Genomic DNA, 20,798 nt, shown 5'->3' with positions numbered 1-20,798 from the left:
TCCCTTACCTCCCCTTTCCCTCTCTCTACTACATACCCTCAACACCCACACTCCCCCTCACATCCCACACTCCCTCTCACCTCCCGCACTCACCCCTCACCTCGACACTCGCCCCTCACCTCCCACACTCACCTTCACCTAGCACACTCCTCCCTCACCTCCCACACTCACCCTCACCTCCGGCACTCCCCCTCACCTCCCATACTCTCCATCACCTCCCCTTTCCCTCTCTCCCCTACTCACTCTCACCTCCCACCCAACCCCCTCACCTCCCCCATTCCCACCTCAGCTCCCCTCACTCCACCCTCACATCTGGCACTCCCGCTCAAATTTTCAACTCTCCCTCACCACCCCCACTCTCCCTCACTTCCACCACTCCACCTACCACACTCCACTCTCTTTCCTCACTCCCCCTCACATCCCACACTCCCCATTCACCTCCACCACTCAACCCTCTCCTCATCTTCCCAACTCTAAAGTCACCTCCTCAATTCCCTCTCACCTCCCACACTGCCTCCTCACCTCTGGCACTCCCCCCACCCCCCACACTCTCCCTCTCCTCCCCCGCTCCCTCTCACCTCCCCCGCTCCCCGTCACCACCCGTACTCCACCCTCACCTAGCACACTCTCCTCTCACCTCCCTCACCTCTGGCACTCCGCCCTCATCTCCCACACTTCCTCTCACCCACTCTCCCTCTCACCCCCACACTCCCCCCACCTCCCACACACACTCTCACCTCTCTCCAGCCACCTCCCAAGCCTCCTCTCTCTCTACCCCTCTCTCTACTCTCTCTCTCTCCTTAGTCGTCTCTCTACCCCCTCCCCTTCTCTCTCTATCCCATCTCTCACTGCTCACCTCTAAACCACTCTAAGCCCCCAATCTCTGCACAATCCTCCCTCTAACCCCCCAAAACCCTCACTCAAAACCAACTCTCTTTACTCACCACTACCCACAGACTACAAACCCCTCTCAACCCCGGCCACTTTCTAACCCCCCTCTCTCTACCCCCTCTCTTTCTCTATCACCTCTCTACACCCTCTCTATCTAACACTCTCCCTAACCCATCTCTACCCTCTCTCTCTATCCCCTCTCTCTTCCCTACTCTCCCTAACCCACTCTCTACCCTCACCCTCTCTAAACCCCCCTCTCTCTACCCCCTCTCTGTCTACCCTCTTCTCTCTACCTGCTCTCCCTACCTTCTCTGTTCTTCTACTACCTTCTCTCCTTCTACCCACCTCTCCGTCTACCCCTTCTCTCTAACTCCCTCTTTCTACCCTGTCTCTCTACCCTCTCTCTTTCACCCTCTCTGTCTACCCATTGTCTCCATCTACCCACTCTCTACTCCCTCCTTCTCTACTGTCTTTCTACTCCTCTCTCACTACCCCGCCATGTAACCCCCCCTCTACATTGTCCCTAAACATCTGTCTGTAAACCGCTCTCCCTAACTCTCTCTCAAACCCTCTTTCTACCATCTCTCCCCTCTCTCTACCCCTCTCCCTCTTTCTCTCTACCACCTCTCAAACCCCCTTTTTTACCAGCCTTTCTAACCCTCTACACCATTCCACTACCCCCTCTCTCCCCACCTCTCTCTTCCCCATCTCCCCACTCTCTATCCCCAATCTCCGTCCCCCTCTCCCTAATGCTCGTGCCCTCTAACCCCTGAGCTCTCCCTACATCACCACCCTCTCTCCCTCACATCCCTCTTCCCACTCCTTTCCCTCCTCTCTTATTCCCCCTTTTCTCCTCAGCCCATCTCCCCCACCCTTGCTTTCTCTCTGCCCCTCCCTCTCTTTCCTCTCTCTCCCCTCTCTCTTTCTCCCCCACCCCCTCTCCCCCTCTGTCCCAAACCTCAAGCCATTCTCTCCCCATCTCCAGCACCCCTCTGCCTTCTTTACACCCTCTCCTCTCTCTTTACCCACTCCCTCTCTACCTTCTCTCTCTATCCACTATCCTGCTCTTCCCCACCCCCTCACCTCTCTCTCTGTCCCTCACCCACCCCCTCTGTGCCCTCCTCTCTTTCTCCCCAATCTCTCTTCCCCATTTCTCTCCCCGTCTCTATCCCCACTAACTCTCCCTCTCCCCTCCCATCTTTCTGTGTCTCTCCCTTTCCCCCTCTCAGCATTCCCCTCTCTGCCCCCACTCTAGCTCTCCCTTCCCTCGCACTCCTACTTCCCCTCCTCTCTCCCTCACCATTCCCTGCCATCTCTCTACAACCCCCATTCCCAGTCTCCTTCCCGTCTCACACCCCCTCCCGAGCCTTCTCTCCCCCCACCTCTCACACCCCATGTCTCTCCCCATCTCTCCCTGCCTCTCTCCCCCAACCATCTCCCCATCTTTCCCCCCATCACAACCCCCACCTCTCTCCCCTCATCTCTCACACCCATCTCTCACTCCTCCGTCCTCCACTCTCTCCCACTCCCACTTTTTACTGCCCCTCCCCTCTCCCTCTCTCCTCCCCACCTCTCTCCCCATCCACCTCCCCACCTCCACTCCACAGTGCATTGAACTGAACTGAACTGAACTCTGCACCATCAATAAGACTATTCATTGACCCCCTAGACTGATGGAGCTTGGTTTTGATTCATATTTCCACACTTCTGTATGTATGTATATATACACACAGAATATATCATTGCTAACCTGTTTTATATATATATATATATATATTTGCATTTTATATTACTGTATTACTCAGTTTACAGTAATACCAGACTCCAACGTATTGTTCCATTTCTGCTGGTTTGGTAACCCAGGGTATGTGACACATGCTGTTCGTACAGATTAATTAATGACACTGTGCATTGATAGAACGAGGTAAAACAACAACATGCAGAGAAAGTGTAACAGCTCCGGAGCAAGTGTAACAGCTCCGGAGCAAGTGTAACAGCTCCGGAGCAAGTGCAGAGTAGGGAAATGATAAGGAGCAAGATCACATTGAGGTAGATTGTCAGATCAAGAGTGCATCTGATTGTACTAGGAAACCATTCAATAGTCTTATCAGAGCAGGGTAGAAGCTGTCCTTTAGACTGGTTCAGGCTTTTGTATCTTCCACCCCATGGGAAATGGTAATGCTGGAGACTGAGACTCTGGGAAAGTTACTGACGTGGTCCTTGAGGATAAACATTTACCTTCTGACCTACAAGTTGTGACACAGAATTAGGGGCTGATTATGTATCTAAAGCCGTTTCCTGTGAAATTAATTGCACACTAAATCCACGAGAGATTTCTTCAGTCTTGTCTGTTCTTTCTGTTTTCAGAGTGGAAGAGGATATGTGGCCATGAAGGTAAGATCTTGTGTTACTAAACTGAGAGGTTTAGTATAAACAGCTTTTGAAAATGAGTCAGTCTCGGTGTAATGGGAGGTATTCAGGAGGTTGAAGGAGTTCAGGGTGATGTGTTCTCACAAAGGAGGAAGAGTCATGTGGCATGATTGCATTCACAGGCTGAAGCAGAGAATATAACAGTTTGTATGTTTTGTTTGCAAGTGGGATGATTTGCTGGTACTGCTCTGGGTTGGTGGGGTGGGGTGGAGTGGTGTAAACTGGTCTTGCAGGGGATGGGAACCAAAGTGCCAGAGCAGATATGGAGCAGTTGTGGGAAAAGATGCTGTTAACACTCCGTACAAAGACAGCAATTGAAAGGTTGAGTGTGGTGGGAAGAATGTTCTGAGTTGCATCCATTTCAATGCAAGAAGTACTGTACGTAAGGCGGGTGAGCTTAAAGCGTGGATCAGCACGTGGAATTATGACATTGTAGCCATCGGTTGGAGGAGGGGCAGGACCGGCAGCTCAGTGTTCCAGGTTCCATTGTTTTAGACATGTTTTTAAACATGGGAGCAAAATTGGCAAATATGATAGAGCATTATACATTAAAGAGGGAAATCTGGTATCACCAGCCTGGGAAAAGTGTTACTGCAGTGCTCAGGCCGGACAGACTGGAGGGCTCGTCTACTGAGGCTATATGGGTGGAACTGAGGAATCAGAAAGTTATGACCACGTTAACGGTATTATATTACCGACCACCCTACAGTCTGCAGGATTTAGAGGAGCAAATTCACAGAGAGATCGCAGACAGTTGGGTCGGATAGAGATCATCAAATGTTTCAGGAAAGTTTCCTCAACATGTAGCTGTCACAAGTAGAGAGAATGCAATACTGGATCTCCTATCAGGGAATTAGGTGACAGGAGTGTGTGACGGGATGTGGATCCACTGATCACTGAAGAGGATATCAACAAGTTTTATGAAGATCTCGACAGTGCTTATGAGCAATGTAAATCTCAGGATATAAAACTCTTCATGGGAGATTTTAACTCCAAAGTTGGACAGGGAAGGGTTGATAACATCACAGGACCTTTTGGATTAGGGGAGAAAAATGAAAATGGAGAAAGGTTTACTGATTGGTGTGTCAGAAACAACCAAGTGATCACCAATACTTGGTATAAAAACAATCAACGTAGATTGTGTACTTGGATTAGCCCTGGAGATAGAACACGGAATCAAATAGATTTCATTACCATGAACGAACGCTTTAGAAATAATATCACAAATTCTAAAGCCTACCCAGGAGCAGACTGTGGTTCAGATCACCATCCAGTAATAGCTACCATCAAAACAAAATTAAAGAAACTGAAACGTGGAACAAAGAGAAAGAAGTATATGTTGGGAGAACTTAAAAATGATCGCATCCTTAAGCAACAATTCAAAACAGCTGTAAAAGAACACATCAAAGAAAATGAAACAACACCGATTTGGGACAGATTTAAATATGCTATACAGCAATCAGCAGAGGAGATAATCCCAGTACCAGAAATCCAACACACCAACAAGGGGTGGATAACCCAAGAAATTCTAGATCTGATGGAACAAAGAAGGTTAGTGAAGAATAATGAATACAGAGAGCTAGACAATTGTACAATATTGCAAAGGAAGGATGGCTGAATCAAAAATGCAATGAAGTAGAAGGCCACATTAACAACAGCAAAGAAATGCACAAGAAAATTAGGGAAATTACTGGAATTAAAAAACCTCCTCTACAGGATACATAAGATCAGCAGACGGATCGATACTAACAGATCCAGATAAAGTATGTGACACAGCAGGTCGGGCAGCATCTGTGGAAATGAGCAGTCAACGTTTTGGGCCGAGATCCTTCGTCAGGACTGAAGAGGGAGGGGGCAGGGGCACCATAAAGAAGGTGGGGGGAGGGTGGGAAGGAGAAGGCTGGTAGGGGGTCAGGTGAAAAACCAATCAGACGAATGATCAAGGGGTGGGGGAGGGGAAGCAGGGAGGGGATAGACAGGAGAGGTGAAGGAGGAATGTAAGGGGAAAGCACTATGGGTAGTAGAGGAAGGCAGAATCATGAGAGAGGCGATAGGCAGCTGGAGGAGGAGGCAGAGTGAAACTGGGATGGGGGAAGGGAGAGGGAGGGAATTACCAGAAGTTGGAGAATCCGATGTCCATACCAGGGGCTGGAGACTACCCAGACGGTATATGAGGTGTTGCTCCTCCAACCTGAGTTTGGCCTCATCATGGCAGTAGAGGAGGCCATGTATGGACATATCCGAATGGGAATGTGAAGCAGAGTTGAAGTGGGTGGCAACCGGGAGATCCTGTCTGTTGTGACGGACAGAGCGGAGGTGTTCGACGAAGCGGTCACCCAATCTGCGTCGGGTCTCGCTGATGTAGGGGAGGCCGCAACGGGAGCACCGGATGCAATAGATGACCCCAACAGACTCACGAGTGAAGTGTTGCCTCACCTGGAAGGACTGTTTGGGGCCCTGAACGGTGGTGAGAGGGGAGGTGTAGGGACAGGTGTAGCACTTACACTTGCAGGGGTAAGTACCAGGTGGGAGATCTGTGGGGAGGGACGTGTGGACCAGGCAGATGTGGAGGCAACGATCCCTGCAAAAGGTGGAGAGGGGTAGAGAGGGAAAGATGTGCTTAGTGGTGGGGTCCTGTTGAAGGTAGCAGAAATTGTGGAGGATAATATGCTGGATCTGGAGGCTGGTGGGGTGGTAGGTGAGGACAAGGGGAACACGGTCCCTGTTGTGGTGACAGGAGGTTGGGGTGAGGGCCGAAGTGTGGGAAATGGAGGAGGTGCAGGTGAGGGCATCATTAATGATGGCAGAAGGGAAACCATGATTCTAAACAAAAGAGGACATTTGAGATGTCCTGGAATGGAAAGCCTCATCCTGGGAAAAGATGCGGCGGAGACGGAGGAACTGGGAATAGAGAATAGCATTTTTACATTTGACAGGGTGGGAAGAGGTATAGTTGAGGTAGTTATGAGAGTCAGTGGGTTTATAGAAGATGTCAATGGACAGTCTGTCTCCAGAGATGGAGACCAAGAGGTCTAGAAAGGGACCTTCAACAGGACCCCACCACTAAGCATATCTTTCCCTCTCTACCCCTCTCTGCTTTTTGCATGGATCGTTCCCTCCACGACTGCCTGGTCCACACGTCCCTCCCCACAGATCTCCCACCGGGCACTTATCACTGCAAGTGTAAGTGCTACACCTGTCCCTACACCTCATCTCTTACCACCATTCAGGGCCCCAAACAATCCTCCCAGGTGAGGCAACACTTCACTTGTGAGTCTGTTGAGGTCGTCTATTGCATCCAGTGCTCCCGGTGTGGCCTCCTCTACATCAGCGAGACCCGACACAGATTCGCCGAGCACCTCCGCTCCGTCCGCCACAACAGACAGGATCTCCCGGTTGCCACCCACTTCAACTCTGCTTCACATTCCCATTCGGATATGTCCATACATGGCCTCCTCTACTGCCATGATGAGGCCAAACTCAGGTTGGAGGAGCAACACCTCATATACCGTCTGGGTAGTTTCCAGTCTCTGGTATGAACATGCAATTCTCCAACTTCTGGTAATTCCCTCCCCCTCCCTTCCCCCATCCCAGTTTCACTCTGCCTCCTCCTCCAATTGCCTATCACCTCTCTCCTGATTCTGCCTTCTTCTACTACCAATAAAGCTTTCCCCTTACATTCCTCCTTCACCTCTCCTGCCTATCCCCTCCCTGCTTCCCCTCCCCCACCCCTTGATCTTTCCTCTGATTGGGTTTTCACCTGGCACCTACCAGCCTTCTCCTTCCCACCCTCCCCCCCACCTCCTTTATAGGGCCCCTGCCCCATCCCTCTTCAGCCCTGACAAAGGGTCTCGGCCCGAAATGTTGACTGCTCGTTTCCACGGATGCTGCCCGACCTGCTGAGTTCCTCCAGCGTGTTGTACGTGTTGACTTGACCACAGTATCTGCAGAGTACTTTGTGTTTACTAAAGTATGTGAGAGGTGGATTCAGTATCTAGAGCAGCTTTTTGAAGATAATAGAGGGGAACCCCCAGATATTAAACACCCTAATTCTGGCCCAGCTATTACCAAAGAAGAAATAAATAAAGCAATGAAAAGTATGAAACATGGTAAAGCCACTGGACCTGATGAAATTTCAGTGGAAATGATACAAGCCCTAGAAGATCTGGGCATAGATATTCTTTTTGAACTGTTTAATGGCATGTATGAGTCTGGTGTATTGCCTGACGATCTCTTAAAATCAGTATTTATAACTCTGCCAAAAATTCCTGGAACTATTGATTGTGAAAATTACAGAACAATCAGTCTTATGAGTCACAGAATAAAGATTTTGTTCTGAGTCGAATTAAAAACAAGTTAAGGCCAGAAACTTCTAAACTGCAATATGAGTTTGTTGAGGATAGAGGAACTAGGAATGCAATTTTCATACTACGAATGCTTTCAGAAAGGGCAAGTTTTGCGAAGGCTGAGGATAGTCCATCTCCCACCCCCCATCCTCATCACATTCTACACGGGTTGTATTGAGAGCATCCTGAGCAACTGAATTCGGAAATTGCACCATCTCGGATCGCAAGACCCTACAGCGGATAGTGAGGTCAGCTGAGAAGATCGTTGGGGTCTCTCTTCCTGCCATCACGGACATTTACACTACACACTGCGTCTGCAAAGGAAACAGCATTATGAAGGACCCCATGCACAATCTCTTCTCCCTCCTGCCGTCTGGGAAAAGACTCCGAAGCATTCGGGCTCTCACGACCAGACTATGTAACAGTTTCTTCCCCCAAGCTATCAGACTCCTCAATTTCTGAAGCCTGGACTGACACCTTGCCCTACTGTCCTGTTTATTATTTATTGTAATGCTCTTTTTGTGCACCTTATGCAGTCCTGTGTCGGTCTGTAGTCTAGTGTAGCTTTCTCTGTGTTTTTTTTTGTTATGTAGTTCAGTCTAGTTTTTTGTACTGTGTTGTGGCGGCTCATTTCCTAGCGTATGCGAACCGACTCACAATTAGATAGCCTACGGGGGTTTGCGAGCACAGAGCTTTGGAGCCTCTTCGCCATGGGGGGCCGGTTGACAGAGGCTTAAAAGTGAGGCTGAAGTTTTCGAATAAAGTTTTTCCTTCGACTGCAGTTACCGACTCCGTGTCGTAATTTTAGCGCTGCTTGTAGCACACCGCTACAATTGGTGACCCCGACGGTCCAAACGATTTTTGGACCAGAAATGACCGACGCCGCCTCTGTTCATGCGGTTTCGTTGAAACTGCCGGGTTTCTGGACACAGCGCCCGGACCTATGGTTCCAGCAAGCCGAAGCCCAATTCCACGTTCGCCGGATCACCTCAGAAGACACCCGCTACTACTACGTGGTGGGCTCCCTCGACCAGGACACAGCTGCCCAGGTCGCGGAGTTCGTACAGTCGCCCCCGGCAGACGGCAAGTACACGGAATTCAAAGCTCTGCTCCTCAGGACTTTCGGACTCTCACGGCGCGAGCGGGCTGCCCGTTTACTGCACCTGGATGGCTTGGGCGACAGACCTCCATCGGCTTTAATGAATGAGATGTTGTCTCTGGCCGAGGGACACACAGGCCTCATGTTTGAGCAGGCATTCCTGGAGCAGCTGCCCGAGGACATACGCCTGCTGCTGTCCAACGCAGATTTCAGTGACCCCCGGAAGGTGGCAGCCCGGGCGGACTTGCTGTGGAACGCCAAAAAGGTGAGCGGGGCGTCCATCGCACAGATCTCCCAGCCACGCTCCCGGCAGCAAACCAGTCCAGGCCCGGCCGCAGAGCCCACTAACCCCCGGCCCAATGACCACTGGTGCTTCTACCACCAGCGGTGGGGCGCAGAAGCCCGCCGTTGCCGCCCGCCCTGCAAGTTCCCGGGAAACGCCAGGGCCAGCCGCCGCTGATGGCTACGGCGGCTGGCCATCGGGATAGCCTCCTGTATGTGTGGGATAGCAGGTCGGGACGCCGCTTTTTGGTCGATACTGGGGCTGAGGTCAGCGTTTTACCTCCGACGGGTTACGACACCCGCAGCAGGGCACCGGGTCCCCCCCTGAGGGCCGTGAATGGCAGCACAGTAAGGACCTATGGCACCCGTCAGGTGCAGCTACTGTTCGGCCCCAGCCAGTTCACGTGGGACTTCACACTGGCCGCCGTAGCCCAACCGCTTCTGGGTGCGGATTTTTTGCGAGCTCACAGCCTGCTGGTTGACCTGCCCAGGAAGAGACTGGTACACGCCGAGACCTTTCAGACGTTCTCCCTGGGCGCGGCCCAGTTGCCAGCCCCTCACCTCGGCTCCATCACGCTGTCCGACAACAACTTCACCAGGGTCCTGGCGGAGTTCCCATCGGTTCTGGCACCGCAGTTCACAGCAGCCATGCCCAGGCACGGCGTACAGCACCACATCCCGACACAGGGACCACCCCTCCATGCCCGTGCTCGGCGGCTTCCCCCGGACAAGCTCCGACTGGCGAAGGAGGAGTTCCAGAGAATGGAGGAATTGGGGATCATCCGGCGGTCCGACAGCCCCTGGGCTTCCCCCCTGCACATGGTGCCCAAAGCGACGGGGGGCTGGAGACCGTGCGGCGACTACCGCAGGCTGAACGAGGCTACCACACCGGACCGCTACCCTGTGCCGCACATTCAGGACTTTGCGGCAAACCTGCACGGCGCCCGGATCTTCTCCAAGGTCGACCTTGTCCGAGGGTACCATCAAATCCCGATGCATCCTGACGACGTCCCCAAAACGGCTCTCATCACCCCGTTTGGCCTCTTCGAGTTCCTCCGCATGCCGTTCGGCCTGAAGAATGCCGCACAGACGTTCCAGCGGTTAATGGACGCGGTGGGATGGGACCTGGACTTCGCGTTCATCTATTTGGATGACATCCTCATAGCCAGCGGCAGTCGTCAGGAGCATCTGTCCCACCTCCGTCAACTCTGCGCCCGACTGAGTGAGTACGGTCTTACAATCAACCCTGCCAAATGCCAGTTCGGACTTGATACCATTGACTTCCTGGGCCACAGGATTACTAAAGACGGGGCAACCCCTCTGCCCGCTAAGGTAGATGCGGTCCGCCACTTCCCCCGACCCACCACGATCAAAGGCCTTCAGGAATTCGTAGGTATGGTCAATTTCTACCGCCGCTTCCTCCCTTCAGCTGCCCGGATCATGCGCCCCCTGTTCGCCCTGATGTCGGGTCCGAGCAAGAACATTACCTGGGACGAGGAGTCCGCCGCCGCTTTCGTTCAAACGAAGGAAGCTTTGGCTGACGCCGCAATGCTAGTACATCCCAGAATGGACTCCCCTACCGCCCTCACAGTGGACGCATCAAACACGGCAGTCGGTGGGGTGCTGGAGCAGCTCATCGCAGGTCGCTGGCAACCCCTGGCGTTTTTCAGCAAACACCTGCGGCCACCCGAGCTCAAGTACAGTGCTTTTGACCGGGAACTGTTGGCGCTCTACCTGGCAATCCGGCATTTCAGGTACTTCCTAGAAGGCCGGCCCTTCACCGCGTTCACGGACCACAAACCGCTTACCTTTGCGTTTACGAAAGCATCTGACCCCTGGTCATCCCGCCAGCAACGCCACCTGTCCTACATCTCTGAATACACAACGGATGTCCGGCACGTCTCGGGTAAGGACAATGTCGTGGCGGATGCGCTCTCTCGCCCTACCGTTCATGCCCTTTCCCAAGGGGTAGACTTTGAGGCACTGGCAGAGGCACAGCAGGTAGATGAGGAGATTCCGAGTTACAGGACTGCAGTCTCTGGTTTGCAGCTCCAGGACTTCCCCGTGGGCCCAGGTGAGAGGACCCTACTCTGTGACGTCGCCACCGGCCGGCCCCGTCCGGTCGTCCCCGCAGCCTGGCGGCGACGTGTTTTCGACTCCATTCATAACTTGGCGCATCCCTCCATCCGGACAACTGTCCGGATGGTTTCCAGCAGGTTCGTTTGGCACGGACTCCGCAAACAGGTCAGTGAATGGGCCAGAACGTGCATGCACTGCCAGACGGCCAAGGTGCAGCGGCACACCAAAGCCCCACCGCAGCAGTTCCATCCCGCCCACCGGCGTTTCGACCACATTCATGTGGATATCGTGGGCCCCCTGCCAGTGTCGCGCGGAGCGCGTTACCTCCTGACTATCGTGGACCGGTTCACAAGATGGCCAGAGGCGGTCCCGCTCACCGACACCACCTCCGAATCTTGCGCCCGAGCCCTGCTCGCCACCTGGATATCCCGCTTTGGTGTACCAGCCCACATTACCTCCGACAGAGGCGCCCAGTTCACCTCCAGCCTGTGGTCAGCTATGGCCAGCCTTTTGGGGACTCAGCTGCACCACACCACTGCCTACCACCCACAGTCGAACGGGCTAGTGGAGCGTTTCCACCGTCACCTGAAGTCGGCCCTCATGGCCCGCCTGCGAGGAGCCAACTGGGCGGACGAGCTTCCCTGGGTCCTACTCGGCATTCGCACAGCGCCCAAGGACGACCTGCACGCCTCGTCGGCCGAGTTGGTATACGGCGCGCCCCTGGCCGTCCCCGGGGAGTTCCTACCAGCCCCAAGGGGGCAAGAGGAAGCTCCCGCAGCAGTCCTGGGCAGACTTCGCGAGAAGCTCGGTAACCTGGCCCCCATACCCACTTCACAGCATGGGCGGCACCCGACCTGCGTACCCAAAGACCTACGGAACTGTAAGTTTGTGTTTGTACGAAGGGGCGGGCATCGGCCGCCGCTGCAGCGGCCATACGAGGGGCCGTTTACGGTGCTCCGGAACAACGGGTCCACGTTCGTGCTGGACGTTGGGGGGAAGGAGGAGGTTTTCACGGTGGACCGCCTCAAGCCGGCCCATGTGGACCTGGCGCAACCGGCCGAGTTTCCGGCGCCTCGGCGCAGAGGCCGACCTCCCAAGCAGGTTCTGGCCCAGACTGTGGACATTGGGGGGTGTATCGCCGGTTCTGGGGGGGGGTTATGTGGCGGCTCATTTCCTAGCGTATGCGAACCGACTCACAATTAGATAGCCTACGGGGGTTTGCGAGCACAGAGCTTTGGAGCCTCTTCGCCATGGGGGGCCGGTTGACAGAGGCTTAAAAGTGAGGCTGAAGTTTTCGAATAAAGTTTTTCCTTCGACTGCAGTTACCGACTCCGTGTCGTAATTTTAGCGCTGCTTGTAGCACACCGCTACAGTGTCATGTAACACCATGGTCCTGAAAAACGTTGTCTCATTTATACTATACACTGTACCAGCAGTTATGGTCGAAATGACAATGCAAGTTGACTTGACTTGAATTGAATATCAAAATAATGTCATTTGACAAAGTGTAACATGAAAAATTATTTCAAATTCTCACTAAACATTGACAGAAGGGACCAACAACTGCTTCAAAATTTATATTGGAATCAAATGACGGCGGTAAAATGTGATGATAGTATAAGCAGCTGGACTAAAATTCAAAGAGGAATTAGATAGGGATGCATTGCCTCTCCGGAATTATTTAATATCTATAGTGAAATGATTCTCAGAGAAATAGAGGACCTGGATGGGATAAAAATCGGAGGTGTTAACATCAACAATATAAGATATGCAGACGATACCACCCTCACAGCAAGTGCTGCAGAAGACCTACAAATCCTCCTAGACAAAGTAGTACAAACAAGTGCAGATTTTGGTCTAACCATCAACTGTAAAACAAATGTATGGTAATATTGAAACAGCAGGATACTCCCAACTGCCAATTGTACATCAGTAACCAAGAGATTGAACAAAAGACCGGTTTTAATTACCTTGGTAGCTTTATATCACAAGATGCTAGAAGTAAAGTAGAAATAAAAGGAATTGCCATTGCCAAAACCAACTTCCAGAAACTGAAACCCATTTTTACCAACAGACACATTTCTATGACAAGAAGGCTTAGGCTACTAAAATGTGACATCTGGCCAATCTTGCTGTATGCTTCCGAAACATGGCCTAGAACACCAGAACTCCAAAGAAACTTAGAAGCAAAAGAAATGTGGTTTCTTAGAAGAATGTTGAAAATATCATATAGAGTTAGGGTAACTAATGAGACGGTACTCCAACGTGCCCATACAGAAAGGTCTTTAATGAGCACAGTAAATGAGAAGAACTTTAATTCCTGGGCCATGTCATCAGAAAGGGAGAAATAGAATGCCTTCCATTACACGGCTGTATGCCTGGGAAACGCAGAAGAGTCAAGTCACTTTTTATTGTCATTTTGACCATAAACTGCTGGTACAGTACACAGTAAAAACGAAACAACGTTCCTCCAGGACCCTGGTGCTACATGAAACAACACAAGGCTACACTAGACTACGTAAAACAACACAAAAACTACACCAGACTACAGATCTAAGCAGGACTACATAAAGTGCACAAAACAGAGCAGGGCAGTACAATAATTAATTAATCAACAAGACAATAGGCACAGTAGAGGACAAATTTCAATATAATAATAGATGATGTAGATGTCAGTCTGGACTCTGGGTATTGAGGGGTCTGATGGCTTGGGGGAAGAAACTGTTGCACAGTCTGGTTGTGAGAGCCCGAATGCTTCGGTACCCTTTCCCAGATGGCAGGAGGGAGAAGAGTTTGTATGAGGGGTGCATGGGGTGAGAGGAAGGCAAAGAAGAAAATATATGGACACTGTGAAAGAACTAACAGATCTAAGTGTGCGAGATATCATTGACACTGCGAGGGATCGTTCGATGTGGAGAGCCATGATGGCCCAAGCGTGTAACCCACAAGGCACATGAAGAAGAAGAAGATCATAATTCCATTAATTACGGAGAAGGACAAGTCTAACCCTCAGTCTGAGATTCTATACTGGTAAAAGGCCAATCTGATGGCATCAGAAAGGATTGGGTAAGTGGGAAGCCTTCAAAAATTTTGAGAGTATAGAAATTGTATGTTCCTGCAAGAATAAAAGACATGTTTAAAAGGTTTAGGAAACCTTTTTTGCGGGGGTGAAATGAGGCTCTGGTTAACAGGATGGAGCAGGTGCATCGCAAATGTAGGCAGCGAAGAACAAATGAGGTACTTGAGTATAAGAAATACAAACAAACACTTGAGAGGAAATCAGGAGGGCTAAAATAAGCCATGAAGTTGATCCAGCAGATCACTTTTCCCATAGCCTCGGACAGGGATTTGAGCAGCCAATGTAACTGGAGGATGGTGAGTTATGATGTTATTAGGTGGGAACTTGGGATTGTCGACTGGGAATGGTGGTACATAGGGAAATGGACAATGTAGATATGGTGTTTGTTTAGGGAGCACTTGCAGGGGTTCATGGACAGGTTTGTCCCACTGAGACGGTGAAAGGGTGGGAGGGTGACGAAACCATGGTTGACAGGACATGTGGAACATCAGGGCAAGAGGAAGCAGGAAGTTTACTTCCAGTTTTGGGAAGCAAAGATCAGATGGGCTTCTCGAGAGTTACAAGGTAGCCAGGAAGGAGCTGAGAACTGGACTGGGGAGAGTTAGAAGACACGAGAAGGCCGTGGTGAGTCAGATTAAGCAAAACCCCAAGGCATTGTACACATACATGAAGAACAGGCAGATGACGAGAGTGAGGGTAGGACCGATCAAGGATAGAAGTGGAAACATGCCTGGTGACAGAGGAGGATGGAAAGTTCTATAATGAAAACTTTGCTTCAGTATTAACTACTGAGAGAGAGAGACTGTGATTTTTAAGAGAAGAGCACAAAACAGGCTGATACACTAGAACGTCGATATTCAGAAAGAGGATGTGCTGGTTGTTTAGTAAAGTATTAGGATAGATAAAACCACAGTCAATACCACAGGCTACTCTGGGAAGTGAGGGAAGAGATTTCTGCGCCATTGACGGTCATCTTTGTCTCCTCATTTGTCACAGTGTTGGTGCCATATGCCTGGAGGGTGGCATATTAAACTAATTTGCAGGGTGATGGGAACCGGAGTGATCGTGCTGAGGAGGAGGTAGTTGGTTTACAAACAGAGGCAGTGTGTAGTGAGACTCCGGACAAGGAGAGGCTGATGATCGGGGAAAATTGCAGTCAACAGGGTGAGTTGTAATGCAAAGGTGGACAAAATCAAAAAGGTTGAATACAGGACTGAAGGTGTTACATTTGAATGTGTGCAGTGTACGGAATAAGGTAAATGAACTTGTACAGTTACAGATTGGCATGTATCATGTTGTAGGCATCACTGATCGTGGTTGAAAGAAGATTATATTTTTGACCTTAATGTCCAAGGATGCAGATTGTACCAAAAGGACAGGCAGGAAGGCAGAGGGGGCTCCGTGGCTCTGTTATTAAAAAAATATGAAATCAAATCATTAGACGAAGAGGACATCAGATCGGAAGGTGTTGAATAATTGTGGACAGAGCTTTGGAATGGCATGGGTGAAAAGACCCTGATGGGAGTTGTATACAAACCCCAAACAGTAGCAAGTGGTCTGCAAACTACAACAAGAGATAGAAGGTGTATCCCAAAAGGGCAATGATACAAGCTGGGTTTTCAATATGTAGATAGATTGGGAAAATCAGATTCCAAGAGAGGGATTTCTACAAAGTCTGAGAGATGGCTTTTTAGAGCAGTTTGTGGTTGAGCCCACTCTGGGATCAGCTATTCACGAATGGTGAAATGAACTGGAATTGATTAGAAAGCTTAAGGTCAAAGAACCCTTTGGTGAAAGTGATCGTAATATGATCGGATTCACACTGAAATTTCAGAAAGAGAAGCAGAAGGCAGATGTATCAGTATTACAGTGGAGTAAAGGGAATTACAGAGGCATGAGAGAGGAGTTGGCCAGAATTCATTGGAAAAGAATACTGGCAGGGATGACGGCAAAGCAGGAATGGCTGGAATACGATAGCAAGGATGTTTATCTGTGGAATTTTCTGCACCGCAGGGCTGTGGGGTCTCAGTCATTCAGTTCAGTTGAAGTCACAGAGTCATTGTCATACAGCACAGAAACAGGCACTTCAACCCATCAACTCTGTGCTGACCTATTTACCCATCTATACTCATCCCATTGGCCGGCATTAGGTCAGTCTGAGTGTCTCCGAAACACAGTGATTGTATCTGATTCCATCACCTCCTCTGGCAGCAAGTTTCAACATCAACCACTGACTCTTCAAGTAAACTCACCTTTAAACTCCTTCCTCCCACCTCAGACATGTGACCTCTTGTATTTGATCCCACTCCTGTGGGGAGAAGATTTCAACCATCTGCTCAATCTAAGCCCCTCATCATCGTATCTATTTCTGTCAGATCACCCCTCAGCCCATTTACCTGTATTTGGCCCGTATCCTTCTAAACCTTCCCTGTCATCATTTCCCTGTCCCAGGCCTCAACTCCTCTTCTGTGCCAGTTCCACAGGGCCCTCAGTTCCCCCGTGTTACAGAAGATGATCAACCTCATTTTCTACCACATTACAGAAGCAAATGTGCTGCAGGTCCTAAGATGCAGAAAGGTCGATAAATCCCCAGGTCCTGATCAAGTGTATCCCAGGACATTGTGGGAAGCTCAGGAGGAGAGTGTGGGGCCCATTTGGAGATATGTGAGTCATTGATAGCTCCGGGTGAGGGGCCAGAAGACTGGAGGGAGACTAATGTTGAACATTTATTGAAGATAGGCTGTAGGGAAAAGCCTGGGAAGTACAGACCGGTGAACCTAACATCAGGGGAGGGAACATTAATGGAGGGGATTCTGAGAGACAGGATCTACATTCATTTGGAAAGACAATGACTAATCAGAGATACCCAGCTTGGCTTTTATAGAAACATAGAAACAAATAAAACTTACTGCACAATACAGGCCATTCAGCCCACAATGCAGTGCGGAACATGTACTTACTTTAGAAATTATCTAGGATTACCCATAGTCCTCTCTTCTTCCAAGTTCCATGAACCTATGCAGGAGTCTCTTAAAAGACCGTATCCTATCCAACTCTACCACCATCACCTGCAGCCTATTCCACGCACTCACCGCTCTCTGCGTAGAAAACTTACCCCTAACATCAGTGGTGGGTACATTAATGGAGGGGATTCTGAGAGACAGGATCTACATTCATTTGGAAAGGTGAGGACTGATCAGGGACATCCAGCTTGGCTTTCTGCATGGACGGAGATGATGGAAGTGCAGTAGACATTGTCTACATGGACTTTAACTAGGGATTTGACAAGGTACTTCATGGTCGACTATTCCAGACAGTTGGATCACATGGGCTACACTACGATCTGGCCCAGAGTTGTCTGGGTGGAGTCCTGTGACCAGTGGTTGTTCTGCAGGGATCGGTGCTGGGTCCACTGTTTTCATCATCCATATGAATGATCTGGAGAGAATGTAGGTGACGTGTTTATTAGGTTTGTGGGGGACTCTAAAATCAGTGGTGTAGTGGACAGTGAAGCGAGTTATTTAATTATTATTTTTCATATAGTGTGAAATGGGCCCTTTCAGCTCAGCAAGTCACACACCCAGCAACCGAGCTGTTTAACACCCATCTAATCACAGAACAATTTACAATGACCAGTTAACCCACTAACCAGCACCCGGACAAAACCCCTGCAGTCGTGGGGTGAACAGAGACCCTCCTTACAGACGGTGCCACAACTGAACCCCAAACCCTGGAAGGCCCCAAGGTGAAATAGCATAGCTGTATCCGCTACGTTACCATGACAACCCTGAACATCACCATCATGCCCATGGTTTATCCAAGATTACAACGTGATCTTCATCAGCTGGGCAGTGAAGGGCAGATGGATTTTAATTCAGAGAGATGCGGGTTTTGGGAAGGTAAACCAGGACAGGATTTATACAGGAATCAGTGGGTCCCTGGAGAGTGTTGTGGAACAGAGAGACCAGGAGGTGATTGTCTTCATCTTCAGAATATTGAGTGCTGGAGCTAGGACGTCACACTACGTGTGTACAAGACATTGGTAAGGCCACATTAGGAGCAATGTGTACAGTTCTGGTTACCTTCCGAAAGGAAGGCTGTCATTGAACTGAGGGGGAGTAAAACAGATTTACAAGGACGTTACCAGGACTGGAGGGTTCGGTTTACAAGGAGAGGCTGGGACTTTCCCTGGAGCTGAGGAGGCTGCTAGAGGAAGTTTAAAGGAATAATGGGTACACACAGGCAAGTGGGACAAGCTCGTTGAAGCAAGTTGGTCAGGATGAATGAATTCTGCAGAACAGCCTCCCTGACCTCCTCTTTAAATGCCTCCAGTTTTTATTTTGTCCGCCCTCATCTGCCTTACACCAGTTTCCAGCGGCTATCTCCTCGTTCTCACCATTCTTGATGCTGGCTTTCGGACTCAAACATCGACTGTCTATCTCCCTCCACACACGCTGCTTGACCCGCTGAGATCCTCCACAATGTCAGTGTGTTGATCTAAAAAACTCCGCTCACTATCCCGGTGAAAAACCTCGGGAAGATGCCGGTTGTCCATCCGCTGCGTTTGGGTTAAACCCCGGGAAAGGGTCCGGTCGGCCCCCCGATCACCGGGGCCGCGCTGCCCGAGTCTCCCCCCGATCCCCGGGGCCGCGCTGCCCGAGTCTCCCCCCGATCCCCGGGGCTGCGCTGCCCGAGTCTCCCCCCGATCCCGGGGACGCGCTGCCCGAGTCTCCCCCCGATCCCGGGGCCGCGCTGCCCGAGTCTCCCCCCGATCCCCGGGGCCGCGCTGCCCGAGTCTCCCCCCCCCCCCCGATTCCCGAGGCCGCGCTGCCCGAGTCTCCCCCCGATCCCCGGGGCCGCGCTGCCCGAGTCTCCCCCGATCCCCGGGGACGCGCTGCCCGAGTCTCCCCCCGATCCCGGGGACGCGCTGCCCGAGTCTCCCCCCGATCCCCGGGGCCGCGCTGCCCGAGTCTCCCCCCGATCCCCGGGGCCGCGCTGCCCGAGTCTCCCCCCGATCCCCGGGGCCGCGCTGTCCGAGTCTCCCCCCGATCTCCGGGGCCGCGCTGCCCGAGACTCCCCCGATCCCGGGGACGCGCTGCCCGAGTCTCCCCCGATCCCGGGGCCGCGCTGTCCGAGTCTCCCCCCGATCCCCGGGGCCGCGCTGCCCGAGTCTCCCCCCGATCCCCGGGGCCGCGCTGCCCGAGTCTCCCCCCGATCCCCGGGGCCGCGCTGCCCGTCTCCCCCCGATCTCCGGGGACTCTCTAATTCTCTGCTTCTCTCCCCAGTCTCTGTCACCCTGGATGTGGAAACGGCGAATCCGGAGCTCGAGGTGTCTGAGGATCGGAAGAGTGTGAGATGGACCGAGACCTGGAGGGATCTCCCTCACACCGGGAAGAGGTTCACAGACTGGGCTTGTGTGCTGGGATCGGAGGGATTCACATCGGGGAGACATTACTGGGAGGTGGAGGTGACGGGGAATCGGGTCTGGGATCTGGGAGTCGCCGCAGAGTCTGTGGAGAGGAAGGGAGAGTTCACAGTGAGTCCGGAGACCGGATTCTGGATCATCGAGCGGGATGATGACGAGATGTGGGTTCTCACCTCCCCTGAGTCCCGTCTCCCTGCCGGTCCCATCCCCGGGAGGGTGGGAGTTTATCTCAGTTACGAGTCCGGGACAGTTTCATTTTACAATGCGGAGACCAAATCCCATCTCCACACCTTCACCGGGAATAAATTCACGGAGAAACTTTATCCTTACTTCGAGACTGGATATGAAAACCAGTGGCTGAGAATCTGCTCCGGTTCCGCTCCGGGTCTGTAAACGGGTCGGGTCCCGGGACCGGTGTCAGGAGTCAGTCAGTGTAAATATAAATGTGCGGAGAGTGAAATAAACACGATGTGAGAATTATCGATCCATTAATTTTAACTCGTTCACCGCGTCCGTCAACGGAACAGAAACACTGCGGATTCAGCAGCAGCCGCGGACGGCGGGTCCTGAGCTCCCCGGCTCCTCCGGGTGCTAAAGTCCACCGGGACTGACAGGGTAACTGGGGCAAGTGGGGGTGATACTGACTGGGAGAGGGAGGTCAGGGTGAATCTTAGGGGACGGGACAGGCGCCGGTGGTAACACACAAAGTGCCGAAGGTGCAGAAAGGTGGAAGGAAGGGGGAGTAAAAGCTGACAGCTGATCCGGATGAGGGAGGGGTGGAGTGTGGAAATGTGTCAGAAGCTGGGAGGTGAGAGGTGGGAGAGACAAAGATGATGGAATCTGCTTGGAGAGGGCTGTGGAGACTGGAATAAACGGAGAGAGGTGGGGAGGAGTGTGTGGGGAACGGGAAGAAGGAGAGGGTGGGAAAGAAAACGGCCACAAGCTTCCTTTTTCAATCTTTTTATTAATATCAACATGATAAGATTAGTACATAGATAATGGGGTTACAAATTTACAAAATTAAAATGAACATAAAAGGATACATAAGCAATAAGTACATTATAGTTGTCTTCCCAAATCATGAATGATACAAATATCATATAAACGAGACGAAAAAAAAGTAATTCATGTTGGGGAAAAAAAAGAAAAGAGAAAAAGAAAAAAAAA

At 51.3% G+C, this 20,798-nt stretch overlaps 1 protein-coding gene across 2 annotated transcripts in view; it reads left to right on the top strand.

Moving 5' to 3' along the window:
• LOC132394656 (butyrophilin subfamily 1 member A1-like) overlaps nt 1-20,108 on the top strand; it is an 88,284-nt gene extending 68,176 nt beyond the window's left edge. For both annotated transcript variants that reach the window (XM_059971018.1, XM_059971017.1), the window contains 2 exons: nt 3,259-3,285; nt 19,492-20,108. In XM_059971018.1, the coding sequence (XP_059827001.1) occupies nt 3,259-3,285; nt 19,492-20,024 (560 nt within the window). In that variant the 3' untranslated portion in view covers nt 20,025-20,108. The remainder of the gene's footprint in view (nt 1-3,258; nt 3,286-19,491) is intronic.
• The last annotated feature ends 690 nt before the right edge of the window (nt 20,109-20,798 follow it).

The sequence above is a fragment of the Hypanus sabinus genome, chromosome 5, assembly GCF_030144855.1.
Source record: "Hypanus sabinus isolate sHypSab1 chromosome 5, sHypSab1.hap1, whole genome shotgun sequence".
NCBI classification, from domain to species: Eukaryota; Metazoa; Chordata; class Chondrichthyes; order Myliobatiformes; family Dasyatidae; genus Hypanus; species Hypanus sabinus.
This window is presented reverse-complemented; position numbering and strand designations above follow the sequence as displayed.